This window comes from Lytechinus variegatus, chromosome 1 (assembly GCF_018143015.1).
Source record: "Lytechinus variegatus isolate NC3 chromosome 1, Lvar_3.0, whole genome shotgun sequence".
In the NCBI taxonomy this organism is placed as follows: Eukaryota; Metazoa; Echinodermata; class Echinoidea; order Temnopleuroida; family Toxopneustidae; genus Lytechinus; species Lytechinus variegatus.
In genome coordinates, this window is record NC_054740.1 from 85,477,969 (window position 1) to 85,490,078 (window position 12,110).

The 12,110-nt window shown below is 37.6% G+C and overlaps 1 protein-coding gene across 1 annotated transcript; it reads right to left on the bottom strand.

Annotated features, from left to right (window-relative positions):
* Positions 1–4,973: 4,973 nt before the first annotated feature.
* On the bottom strand, positions 4,974–11,172 carry LOC121426073 (hyphally regulated cell wall protein 1-like). The gene is made up of 3 exons (XM_041622224.1): positions 10,462–11,172; positions 8,008–8,207; positions 4,974–6,141 (listed from the first exon to the last, which is right to left on the bottom strand). The coding sequence occupies exons 1-3, from the start codon at positions 11,112–11,114 to the stop codon at positions 5,501–5,503; spliced, it is 1,494 nt and encodes a 497-aa protein (XP_041478158.1). The 5' UTR covers positions 11,115–11,172; the 3' UTR covers positions 4,974–5,500.
* Between the last annotated feature and the right edge of the window lie 938 nt (positions 11,173–12,110).

A 12,110-nucleotide genomic window follows, 5' to 3' on the forward strand; every position in this document is an offset into this window, starting at 1 on the left:
CTGTCATTTACAATCCTCGATTATGATTATGTCTGCCTCCTACTATTGTCAGACTTTTATTATGCATGCAAATTAAATTTTCAACATGTCCAAACTTTTGAACAACTAGTGTCATGCCAACCTCTAGATACATATATAAAGACCAGCAACGGCCAACAAAAAACATTGTTAAAGCTAACAGTGTGCTAACAGAGACTACAACTTCCAATGTCAAAGTGATGCCTCATGTCACAACTATACGTTATTTACATCGAGGATCAATGTTTGACAGTACAATTTGAAAGATGTGACTTGGGCTATTAGTGTTAATTATTACAGCTATTACAGACTATATCGAATGGCATATTATCAATTGGTTTCATTGGCCTAACTGTAGCATATGGGAGTGCCTCAATCGGGGCAACAATTCTGTGTTGAATTGAAAGGGGCATTTGATGTAGTTTTACAATGTAATGTATTCAGGCATATCTCACATTCTTATTTTGTAAAAAAGATAAGACTAGGTTGCGCCCTAGATATTTTAATTTTGTCCTCTCAGTTGAAGTTTTTACATAGGTGACCTCCTAATAGTATCTGCTATGTGTCGAGAGAGAGAGTGGTCTGCCATTGGAATATAGATAGAGTCCTGGGGGCTCGTTTCATAAAGAACTTGCAACTGTTGTAAATTTGCCATTATGGCAACTTCCATGGAAACCTTGATTGTGATTGGTTGATGAGCCCTGTTGCCATGGAAGTTGCCATAATGGCAAAGTTACAACAGTTGCAAGTCCTTTATGAAACGAGCTCCTGGATGCTATCACTTGTTAATAGCATATTTTGGTAATGATCAGACCATATTGTGTACCTCCTTTTCAACTGCTTTGTCTCTTTACGTTAATAAAGTGATAATACATGATTTTAACCCTAGTATTACTTATGCATAATGCAGCTATAATATTCGCCAAAGACTTGCGCGTTGTGATTTCATTGTTGTTTATTTTCAGTCACTATAAATCACTTCACATTCATTCGCTCAGGAACAGATATTGACCATAGAGCAAGTTTACGTAACTTCATTGTATACTTTTTTTATCACTGATGAATGATTTGTAAATCTTAAAGATTATCATCATTTGAATTTTTGATAGATGAAATGATATCCTTTCATTTCATACTCATTACACTATTCTTAATATTGTCTCGCCTGCATAGCAGAGCGAGACTGCAGGCGCCGCTTTCTGACGGCGACGGCGTCAACATTGAAATCTTAACCAAGGTTAAGTTTTTGAAATGTTATCATAACTGAAAAAGTACATGGACCTAGTTCATGAAACTTTGACATAATGAAGTATTACTGAACATCCTGCTTGAGTTTTGGGGTCACATGACCAAGGTCAAAGGTCATCTAGGGTCAATGAACTTAAGACCATGTTGGTGGATTCGATATTGAAATCTTAACCAAGGTTAAGTTTTTGTCTCACCTGCATAGCAGAGTGAGACTCTAGGCGCCGCTTTTCCGACGGCGGCGGCGACGTCAACATCAAATATTAACCTAAGGTTAAGTTTTTGAAATGACATCATAACTTAGAAGTATATGGACCTAGTTCATAAAACTTAGATAAGGCTAATATTGTATCACTGAATATCCTGCCTGAGTTTCATGTCACATGATTAAGGTCAAAGGTCACTTAGGGTCAACAAACTTTGGCCATGTTGGGGTTATTTTGTTGAATAACCATCAAATCTCTGTAAGTTTATTGGTCTAGTTCATCAAAAGTGGACATAAGAGTAACCATGAATTGTCATAACATTAAAACAATTTTATGGATCTAGTTCATGAAACTTGTACATAAGAGCAACCATGTATTCCTGAATATTATGCGTGAGTTTCAGGTCACATGACCAAGGTCAAAGGTCACTTAGGTTCAATGAACTTTGGCCACATTGGGGGGTATTTGACGGATTGTCATCACAACTTTGAAATTTTATGGATCTAGTTCATGATACTTGGACATAAGAGCAATCGAGTATCCTTGAACTTTGCTAGATTCAGGTCACATGATCAAGGTCAAAGATCATTTAGGGTCAGCAAACTTTGGTAATGTTGGGGGTATTTGTGGAATTGTCATAACTTTAAAAGTCTATGGATTTAGTTCATGAAACTTGGACATAAGGTTAATCAATTATCACTGAACATCCTGCGTGAGTTTTATGTCACATGATCAACAGATACCCCCAATTCGGCCAAAGTTCATTGACCCTAAATGACCTTTGACCGAATTGGGGGTATCTGTTGAATTCCCATCATAACTTTGAAAGTTTATGGATCTGATTCATGAAACATGGACATGATAGTAATCAAGCATCACTGAACATTTTGTGCAAGTTTCAGGTCTCATGATTAAGGTCAAAGGTCATTTAGGGTCAATGAACTTTGGCCAATTGGGGGTATCTGTTGAATTACCATCATAACATTGAAAATTTATTGGTCTAGTTTGTTAAACTTGGACATTAGAGTAATCAAGTATCACTGAACATCCTGTGCGCATTTCAGGTCACATGACCAAGGTCAAAGGTCAATGAACTTTGGCTGAATTGGGTGTAACTGTTGAATTACGATCATAACTTTGAAAGTTTATGGATCTGATTCATGAATCTTGGATATAAGAGTAATCAAGTATCACTGAACATCCTGTGCAAGTTTCAAGTCACATGATCAAGGTCAAAGGTCATGTAAGGCCAATGAACTTTGGCCATGTTGGGTTTTTTTGTTGAATAACCATCATATCTCTGTAAGTTTATTGGTCTAGTTCATAAAAAGTGGACATAAGAGTAACCATGTATCACTGAACATCTTGTGCGAGTTAGAGTAGTTTTCAAAGTCAGCACTGCTGCTATATTGAACCGCGTGATGCAGGTGAGACGGCCAGAGGCATTCCACTTGTTAACCAATTCTCATGACATTTAGCTCACGCATGCGAAAGTTAGAACCATTAGACCACGACGTGCCCACTCTTTACAAATAAAGTAAGTCACATAAAAATTGCAAATGTAGTATAAATGTTAATTGAAGTAGCAATATAAAATTCAATAATTGAGATCATTTGATGTTTGTACCTATAAATATAGTACATTTTTTATAGTATTTTTTCTGAATTGGACTTGTCCTTAAATGTACTTTGGTTCTTTGCTATCTTCATGAAACATTTGATTAACTTATTTGCAATTTAGATTTTCTTAGACAGGCAATGTCTAAACAGAATTTAAGCACATTACATCAAGCTATGATATACAAGTAGGTTTAGAGTAAGTAAATCATTTATTTTTCAATCTTGATTATACATCATTTTACTTACTATATGTGTAGGCCTTTGTCAACATTTACATACTTCAAAATTTACATCCTTCAAAAGTGTACTGAGACACATGTCCTGGGTGTATCAGGACAGAAAAACTTAACTTAAAATTCAAACAAAAATAAGAGCCTGTATCGGAAGCCAGTGGAAACTAGGATTGGTGTCACATGTTCAGATTTCTTTTTGTGAACTAAGAGACTTGCAGCTGAATTTTGTTTCCGCTGGAGTTTAGAAAGCTGAGTATCTGGCCGGTACTCCTAGAAACAGTCCATTATTACATTTGAAGCGACTGAATATAAATGCATGAATGAGCCTTTTTTGTGGTTGACTTATCCAGAAATTGCCTTATCTTTCCAATCCTATGTATTCCAATGGCTGCTGTTTTTCATGTATCATTAACATGAGCTTTTATCCGTACATAATCATGAACAATTACTACAAGAACACATGCTTTAGAAACTGACAGAATGGGAATATATCAGACACAGTGATTGACTGTGAAGATGACATTTTACAACACGGTCTGATGTGCACAACTTAAACACACCTGTATTCTACTTAAGCAAGATTCAATCTCAGCAATACTTCTGGCACGATTGACATCATGTTGAGAAGAAATATAGATTAGAGTGTCATCAGCATATATCATTCTGCTAATACCACATTTCTCTAATGATTGAAATAATAATTTAAAAAAAAACATTTTGCCACTTATTCCTATCTCATCTGACAGGTTTTTTAAAGAACCTCTAGCTTCAAAGTTAAAACATATTAAGTATATTTGAACTACAAAAAAAAAACAGATATTATAAATGTCTGAATGTACTGGATCGAATTCTGAAGTCACGTAGACCACAGCTTAACTCTGTGATAAAAATTATGGCGGCAGAAAAATCAGAAATTCTGTTCGTATTGTATCTTTCTTATTATGTTTACTCTTTTATTTCCTTTTTGTTTCCTTTCATGATGACGAAAAAATACTTCAGATGTCATTTCCAGACAATTATAGACAATTTGAGTGCCAAATGAGTAAATAAATTGGATGTGTACTGTTTTGGAATTTTGCACAAATTGGCTCTCCATAATTTAACCACAACTTTATACCGGGGTTCAATTTAAAATCGGAGTGCAAAATGTGGGCCGTTGAAGCAACGTTGGTAAAACAATGTGCAGTGGAACCACCTGTTATTTTGAAAACTACTCTGATGAAAATAACTGAAGGACGATGTTCAGAGATCCATGGTCCTATCCAATAGTGTGTTTTTTTCAATGTTACATGTATTCAAATTAGATATGTTGGGACTCGTATCTTCAGATTGCTGATAAATCATATTTGTAGGTAACACTAGTTTCATGATTATTGGTATTATAATTTTCTCACAAACAATCATGGGAGTTATTATTGGCACAGCCATTTGAATTCTGTTGAATTTTATATTCCTGATGGTTTGAAGATTTTAAACCCCAGCTTCAGCAAAGTCCTAAACAACATTCCTTCCAGAAAGATGTGTTTAGCACTCAATTGTATACTTCAATAAGAATCAACTAGATGTCAGTATGGGCAACCTCTCTACAACTTTGAAATGTTTCTGTAGCCTTCACATTTTCATTTCCAGGTATGAAATTATCTCTTTACAAAATTTATAACTCTGCTTCTACCATATTCAAATATTCCATATATTGCGCTAAACCCCACTTCATAAAATAATGTCATTACTGCAACATATTCATCGTTTAAAGGGAAATTCTTCTCCACAACACACTATAGATTCAAGAACAGAAAATGAATCAAATCCCCTTCATGACGATGAACAGCCAAGAAGTCTTTGTTAAAAATTGGTGATTCAAAATAGTTTTGTCATTTGTGCATTTGAGGTTCTGTATATCTAAACTGGCCAGAGAATGCTAATCCAAACACTTGAATACTAAATAGATCATTCAGCTTACCATACAATGAACCCTCCTTGGCCCTTCAATCGAGGATTTCTTACCAAAACATACAGATGACTCTACCTAAGTCCTCAAGACACATTTCCTCACCGGAACACTCACCACGATTCCTTTGCATGAAATTATGAAATTTTAGAGGACAACTGTTGGATGGCAAAGTTACAAATAAGAGTATCTTATACAACGGGCCCACAAATGCCACACCATTCAAGATTTTATTCACCAGAACCTTCACCAGACCAGTCGCCAGACCATTCACCAGATCCGTCACCTGACCCTTCTGACATATCCTTACTGGCCCATTCAAAAGAACCACCACCAGACCCTTCACCTGATAGTCCATCTCCAGACCATTCACCAGATCTGTCACCGGACCATTCAAGAACTTCGTCACCCGATCCTTCTCCTGACATATCCTCACTGACCCATTCAAAAGAATTACCACCAGACCCTTCGCCTGATAGTCCATCTCCAGACCATTCAAGAACTTCGTCACCTGACCCCTCTCCTGACATATCCTCACTGGCCGATTCGAAAGATCCACCAGCAGACCCTTCGCCTGATAGTCCATCTCCGGACCACTCACCAGATCCATCTCCGGACCGTTCAAGAACTTTGTCACCCGATTCTTCTTCTGACGTATCGACATTTGTTTGATCAGTGTCCTTGACTGGAGATGTAGCTTTCTTACAGAATGATGGAGGTGTGAACACTGAGATGTTTGTGATGCCAATCCGGATGCCAATGAACTTGGTACTAACTGAATGGACAGTCGTGTGGTGCTCATCCTTCTCCATGACGATTTCTTTCACTGGCAAACAACCAGGGTAAGTGAATGTACCAATCCAACTTTCCTCTGCGCAGAGAAAAAAAAAAGAAAAAAATTGATCTTTGCAGAGCACCTGCACAAATTACTATCCATTTATGCAGTGGCAGGGTGCAGTCTGCAACCCCCCCTCCCCCCCTTGGCGGAATTCGCGGGGGGCCGGGAAATGAGCGAAAAAAACACAAAAAGAAAAAGGGGAAAGGGAAGAAAAAGAGGAAAGAGGTGGAAAAAGAAACAAAACGGGAAAGAGGAGAAGGGTAAAATCGAACGAAAGGAGGGAAAGAACGAATCATCCCGCAATACGAATAGATTATAGTGAGAACGGAGAAATAAAGTAAGAGATAACAAATTGAACGGGAATTTATGACAGGAAAGGAAAAGAGGCAAAAATAAATGAGATATGACAAATGGAATGAGCTAAATGCTATGTGAAAAGTTGAATTGAAAAAATTGAAGAAAAGGGCTGCCGAGGATTGTAAAGAAAGAATGGGATGTATGAAGTCTATGTAGGTTTGCTAAATTTCTTGCCATGCATAACGGTAGCAATCAGGACAAAAAAAATAATTGAACTTTGAGAGTACTGCCCAAGCATTGTCTACGTCCCTAGCCATGGACTTTTCTCCTAGGTCCATGCCCGAGCCAAAGGATAGACATGCCCATTCGATTACTTTATTATGATTTCCATTTCAAAAGGCTCAAAATTTTCTCGCTCGCAAAGTTAAAGGAATGTTTCCACATTTGGCATATTGTTTCCCCTCAAAGTGCTTGGTTTATTTCGCCTGCGTTGAAGTACTATGTTGTGTAAAACCTAAGTGATATAGCGGCCATCTTTAAAGTTTAATATGGCTGAATACCGAGAGGTTTCGGTATCGGAGCCACCGGACCCCCCCCCCCCCCCCCCCCCCCTCATAGCACTGGCGTACAAAGGGAAGGGTTTGGGGACATACAATGGCGCCAAACTTTCTACTAACAAGACCAACAAAAAAGTAGGAAAAGGTGAAAGGAAAGCAAAAATGCATATGTTGCTTATTAACATCATGTCAAAATCTGTCATAAGTAAAATTGTAATAAAAACCCGGGAGGCACTCGACCAAAAAAGTGATAGGGGTGTGCCGCGGGCGAGACAAAAAACGGGGGCCTTTTTGGGGGGGCCTTGGAGCGGGTTAATTGGAAAAGGAGGGTCCTCGGAACGGGCTTCGGAACTACAAATATTTGTGAAAACGGGGTCCTTGGGACGGATCGCCAGAGTGTGATTACGTGCGTATGCATCTCTATGGAACGGGTATGCGTGCATGATGCAGCTAGCGCGGCCTCCGCCGGGTGCGCTCGCGCAGAGGCGATGTGTCGGACAGCGCTCTGCAGCCGTTTTCACCAAAATTGCAGCTCATTGTAGCGGATCAGTACGACAGACGACGTCGCGAACGGCGTAACGAAAAATATGCGAAGCTTTGGAGCGGATTTCTTCTTTTTTTTCTCGATAAGAAGAAAATACTATATGCCTTGAAGCGACTTTCTTTGTTCTTTTTCTCAATAAGACAAAAATGCTATGTCTTGGAACGGAAATTTGAGTGTAAAAATGGGGGTCCCCTCCGCGGCACATACCCACCATGCATTACAAACTGATTGCCCCCCCCCCCCGAATAAAAAAGGTGACTTCTCGCTCGCTATAGGAACTTTTTTTAGTTGTCACACGCGCCACGCTGTAGCCTGTAGCCCACGCTGTTTCTCCTTTTCCCGGTTTTTTTTTTAGGGGGGGCGCCAGCCGATTGGGGGAGGGGGCACGTGCCCCCCTCATATGCCCCCCGTAGTTACGCCACAGTAGTAACCACTGGGTTACAAGAAGTACCATAATAGTAACTTTCGTCTGAAGAGGCTAAAGAGAGATAATACACTCACTTTGCTTTCCTGGAATTCTATCTGACCACTCCTGCACCATGACGCCACTTCCTGCAATCTCATAGGATTCCTCAAGAGTAGCATTGGATGGAATGGTGAAGTTACTCCATGTTCCTAGCTGTTCCACTGTGCATGTGTTGTTGTCATGATTGATGACGTATTGTATCCCTTCATCATAAAGCATGATGTACTCGTAAATACTTTTGATATGAAAAGAGGAAGGTGGTAGAAAATATAACTGATAAGCAAGTAAATAATGTTAGGAAGGATTTCATAGCTTCTCTCACAACTTTATTCTGTGTGGAGTATAGTATAAGAATTTACACAAGGGTAGTACCAGGTAAAGAAGATAGGCCTACAGACATCCTGCAGCCCAATTACATAAAAATCATTTATTTAAACATTTTTTTAACATGATACATATCCCCGCGAATAAATAATGTGAGCGCCAAACGCGAGCTCAAATTTTATTTTTGTTTGTTTTGCATATTTACTAAAAAATAATTATAAGCATTTTTATCGTAAGCATGAATGCGTATAATATGTATATCTCAGCGAACAAGGACGAAGTGCGAGCTGAAATTTAAGTTAGTATGCTGTCTTGAAACGGGACATTATTTCAATAAGCATTTGTAAAGATTTTCAAAAAAAATCATGAGCAGGTAAAAGGAAACAATGCGATCGCGATTTACAGGATGTTTTCATTTTGTATTCAGACCTGAATAATGAGATTTTTACATGAACCTGATGCGTATTTTTAAATTGTTACAGCGTGAGGCGTGAACTGAAATATTATTTTACTATTAAATTAAAAAATAGACATATTTCAATCGTTATGTTATCCTCATCAACAAAAAATATATATATATATATATTATATATACCTTTCAGCTGGCAATTCCTGCGTGAAGCGCATTTTGAAAATGGAGTGACCTGAAAATATTGTTATTCGCCGATCGTCTCCCTGATCCGCTTATGGCTAATAATAATAATAGTTATAATAAAAAAAATAATAATGATGACAATGATAATTATTATTATGATATTAATAATGATAATGATAATAATTATGATTATGGATAAATCATGAGCAAGCGCGTGAAATAAATCATAAAACATGGATAATATATGATGACATAATTTGCCTGATTTAGAACATGTCTGGGTAGCAAAATAAAATTTGATTTATCTCTATAATGTTAAAAAATTTCATTAAATATCATGTCAATCACATTTTGAACTGGGGGCATTTCTTAGACGACCGTCAGTTTGCCAAGTCGATATCATTATCATCTGCTCTTTCTTCAATAAAATTGCCACCGCCATCATCATCACCTATACTTTTTGTTTTGATAATTGACATTCTAATCTGCTTACCCTCTTCTAACCTGTTAGTGGCCCCATATCTAACTAGGGACCGTCACATCATTATTTTTGGTAGACTTTTCATTTAGGTCATATTGACTATAGCCTCTAATGATTTCGTCATGATGATGTAAATTGACGATAAAACGTTTTTAAACAGTGATAATGCATTCACATATCAGTTATGTAAGTGCTTCATTGTTGTAAAAGTGCCTGAAGTCACTTCATAGTCTTTTGCGAGAGAAAGGTCATATTCAAAGCATTCTTTGTCAAAATATTGTGTTTTGTTTTACACTCAGGTGGCACGATCGTGATCGCTGGAGACATTGAAAACGAAATTTTTAGTAAAAATAATCCGATCATTTTTTTTTCAATTTCACTTCTTTCTGAGCACTCTTACACATTTTTATCAAGCTAAAACATGTCTAGTTATATGTTAAAAATTATTGCCCGAGACCAAATTCTCTCCTGGCCGGGGTAGGGTGGACAAAATTTTACTAATATCAGACGGAAAGCTACTCGTCTATCCCAAAACTTCCCGCTCTATGTTGCGGCGATGATGATTGAATTAATATAATTCGACATTTAATGTTTGCTATTTTCTATTGCATTTATCGAGCAAATGTTCATTGTGTAATCGTAGATAAACTCTGAAAGAGATGCTCCCTACTTTCCGATTTCTTGGAATTTCTTCTCCATGATGTGAAAATTTCGGCAGCTCATGAAGAATCCCGAGAAAATCGCAAGGTGAGACGCGTATAATTTGTGTAAGAGCCTAAACATACAGGTATAGTCATGATTCCCCATAAATTAGTTGGAAATACATGTTTTTTTCCTCTCATGCACAAGATGATTAAAAACATGGATTTAAATACGGATACCCCGTGCCTTTCCTTACAATTTGGCAACCTACGTTGCTACGATGTCAGCGACCGCTGTTCTTGTTTTTTTTTTTTTAGTTTTCTTCTGTTGCGTATAAAGAAAATTATTAGCTTATTTGAAAGCAACCGCTAAACCTTGAAAAGGGACACTCGGGGCACCAAATATTGATTTTAAAAAGTCAGGTAAAAATGCCTAATAAGAACATACCTTTTTCCTAGGATTTTGGCGTGTTTATCTACCAGGATCCGCTTGCTTCGGTTAATGCCATCAAAGGTGATGTGGAAATGGTTTTTGACGCCCTTGATGTGGTCCCACTCTGTGGCTTTTCCCTCCCATTGCGCCGGAGTTTGACAAGGAGAGCTCAGAGGTGGTGATGATGGCTGTTCTGTCACAGACTGAATGGGAGTTGACTCGGGAACGATGGTGGTTTCTTTCACCTCCGATGATGGCGTTGTTGACGATTTTCTTGTTACGGAATTATGAGTAAACTGAGGAACGGATGAGGTTTGTATCGATTTCGATGAATATGGATTGTACTTGAAGTCATTCAATCCATTTCCAGTAAACTGAGGAATTGGTAAGGTTTCTTTCGATTTCGATGAAGATGGCTTGTAATTAAAGTCATTCATTCCATTTCCACCGTAATCATTAATGGAATTCTTCGAGTAGAAAGGCTTTGGATGAAAGAAGGAACTTATCTCTTTCTTTAAGTACTCTTTGTTGGTAGCGTACCCGAAGTATTTCTTCAGGAGTGAATTGCCGGCAGCCTTATGACTCCTGTCATCTTGGCCGATCATCTGCCCCAGTGCAACGGTCGTGAAGGCCAAAAGTACAACCAAGAGTTCCCTGAAGAGAGGCATGGTCGTAGATTGCTCCTTGATGACCGGTGTGACAAAAATGATACTAAATGAAACTGTTAACGATTTTTTATAGCAGACGTAGCGCTAGATCATGCATGCTAATTAAGCAGAAGCGCTCCTAACACCATGATAACTAAAGACGGAACTTCCCGTTTCAAAACGGACACAATGCAATCTCGGCACACTTCCGACTTTTTTTTTTAGTGGGGGGTGAACGATTCGGTGAACAATAGATTGGCTATATTTGGGAGTTGGTATATGATTTGGAAATATATTTAACATGTTAATCCCTTCAATCACGACCACCTTGCTATGTGCATCCGTCATAAGATCGAACTCCACCTCCATACTCATGGTCAATACGACCAGCATCATCGCAATATTTCACCCTCCAACACCGTAAAACACTAAGATTACTGTTAATAGAATATAAGCCATTACTAACACCGTCTTCTCCTTCTTATCCTCCTTATTCTCCTTCTTTTCATTTTTTCTTCTTCTTTATTATCATCATCTTCTTCTATTTATTTTTTTTCTTCTTTTTCCTCTTCTTCTTTTTCTTCTTGTCCTCCTCCTTCTTATTCTTTTTCTCCTTCTTTTTCTTCTCTTATTCTCCCTTTTCTCCTTCCTCTTCTTCTTCTCCTACTCCTTCTTCTTCTTTATTTCTTCTTTTCTTCTTCTTTTTCTTCTTCTTTTTCTTCTCATTTTTTTCTTCTTCTTTTTCCTCTTCTTTTTATTTTTTTCTTTTTCTTTTTAATACCTATATGGCCGTATCTAATTTTGGTTATGTCAGCAAACTGTTTGCAAAATAATGTTCGACCCAATGGAAGTTGACATTATGTTCATATTCTTGTTACTCTTAATTTGTTTAAACTGTATTTATTTATTTTTTGTTTGGTTTTTAATTATTTTACACGGCCCTACGGAAATCAGTCTTGTAACTGTTTGGGATTTTTGATAGTGTTTAAGTAAAAATAAATCTAAACTGAGCTACAA

Bases quoted from the DNA above. Each gene is read 5' to 3' on its own strand.
- LOC121426073 (XM_041622224.1), bottom strand. From the start codon at position 11,114: ATGCCTCTCTTCAGGGAACTCTTGGTTGTACTTTTGGCCTTCACGACC. The intron at 8,208-10,461 runs GTATGTTCTTAT...TCATATCAAAAG, and splicing joins GCCAAAATCCTAGGAAAAAG to TATTTACGAGTACATCATGC. The intron at 6,142-8,007 runs GTGAGTGTATTA...TTCTCTGCGCAG, and splicing joins TAGAATTCCAGGAAAGCAAA to AGGAAAGTTGGATTGGTACA.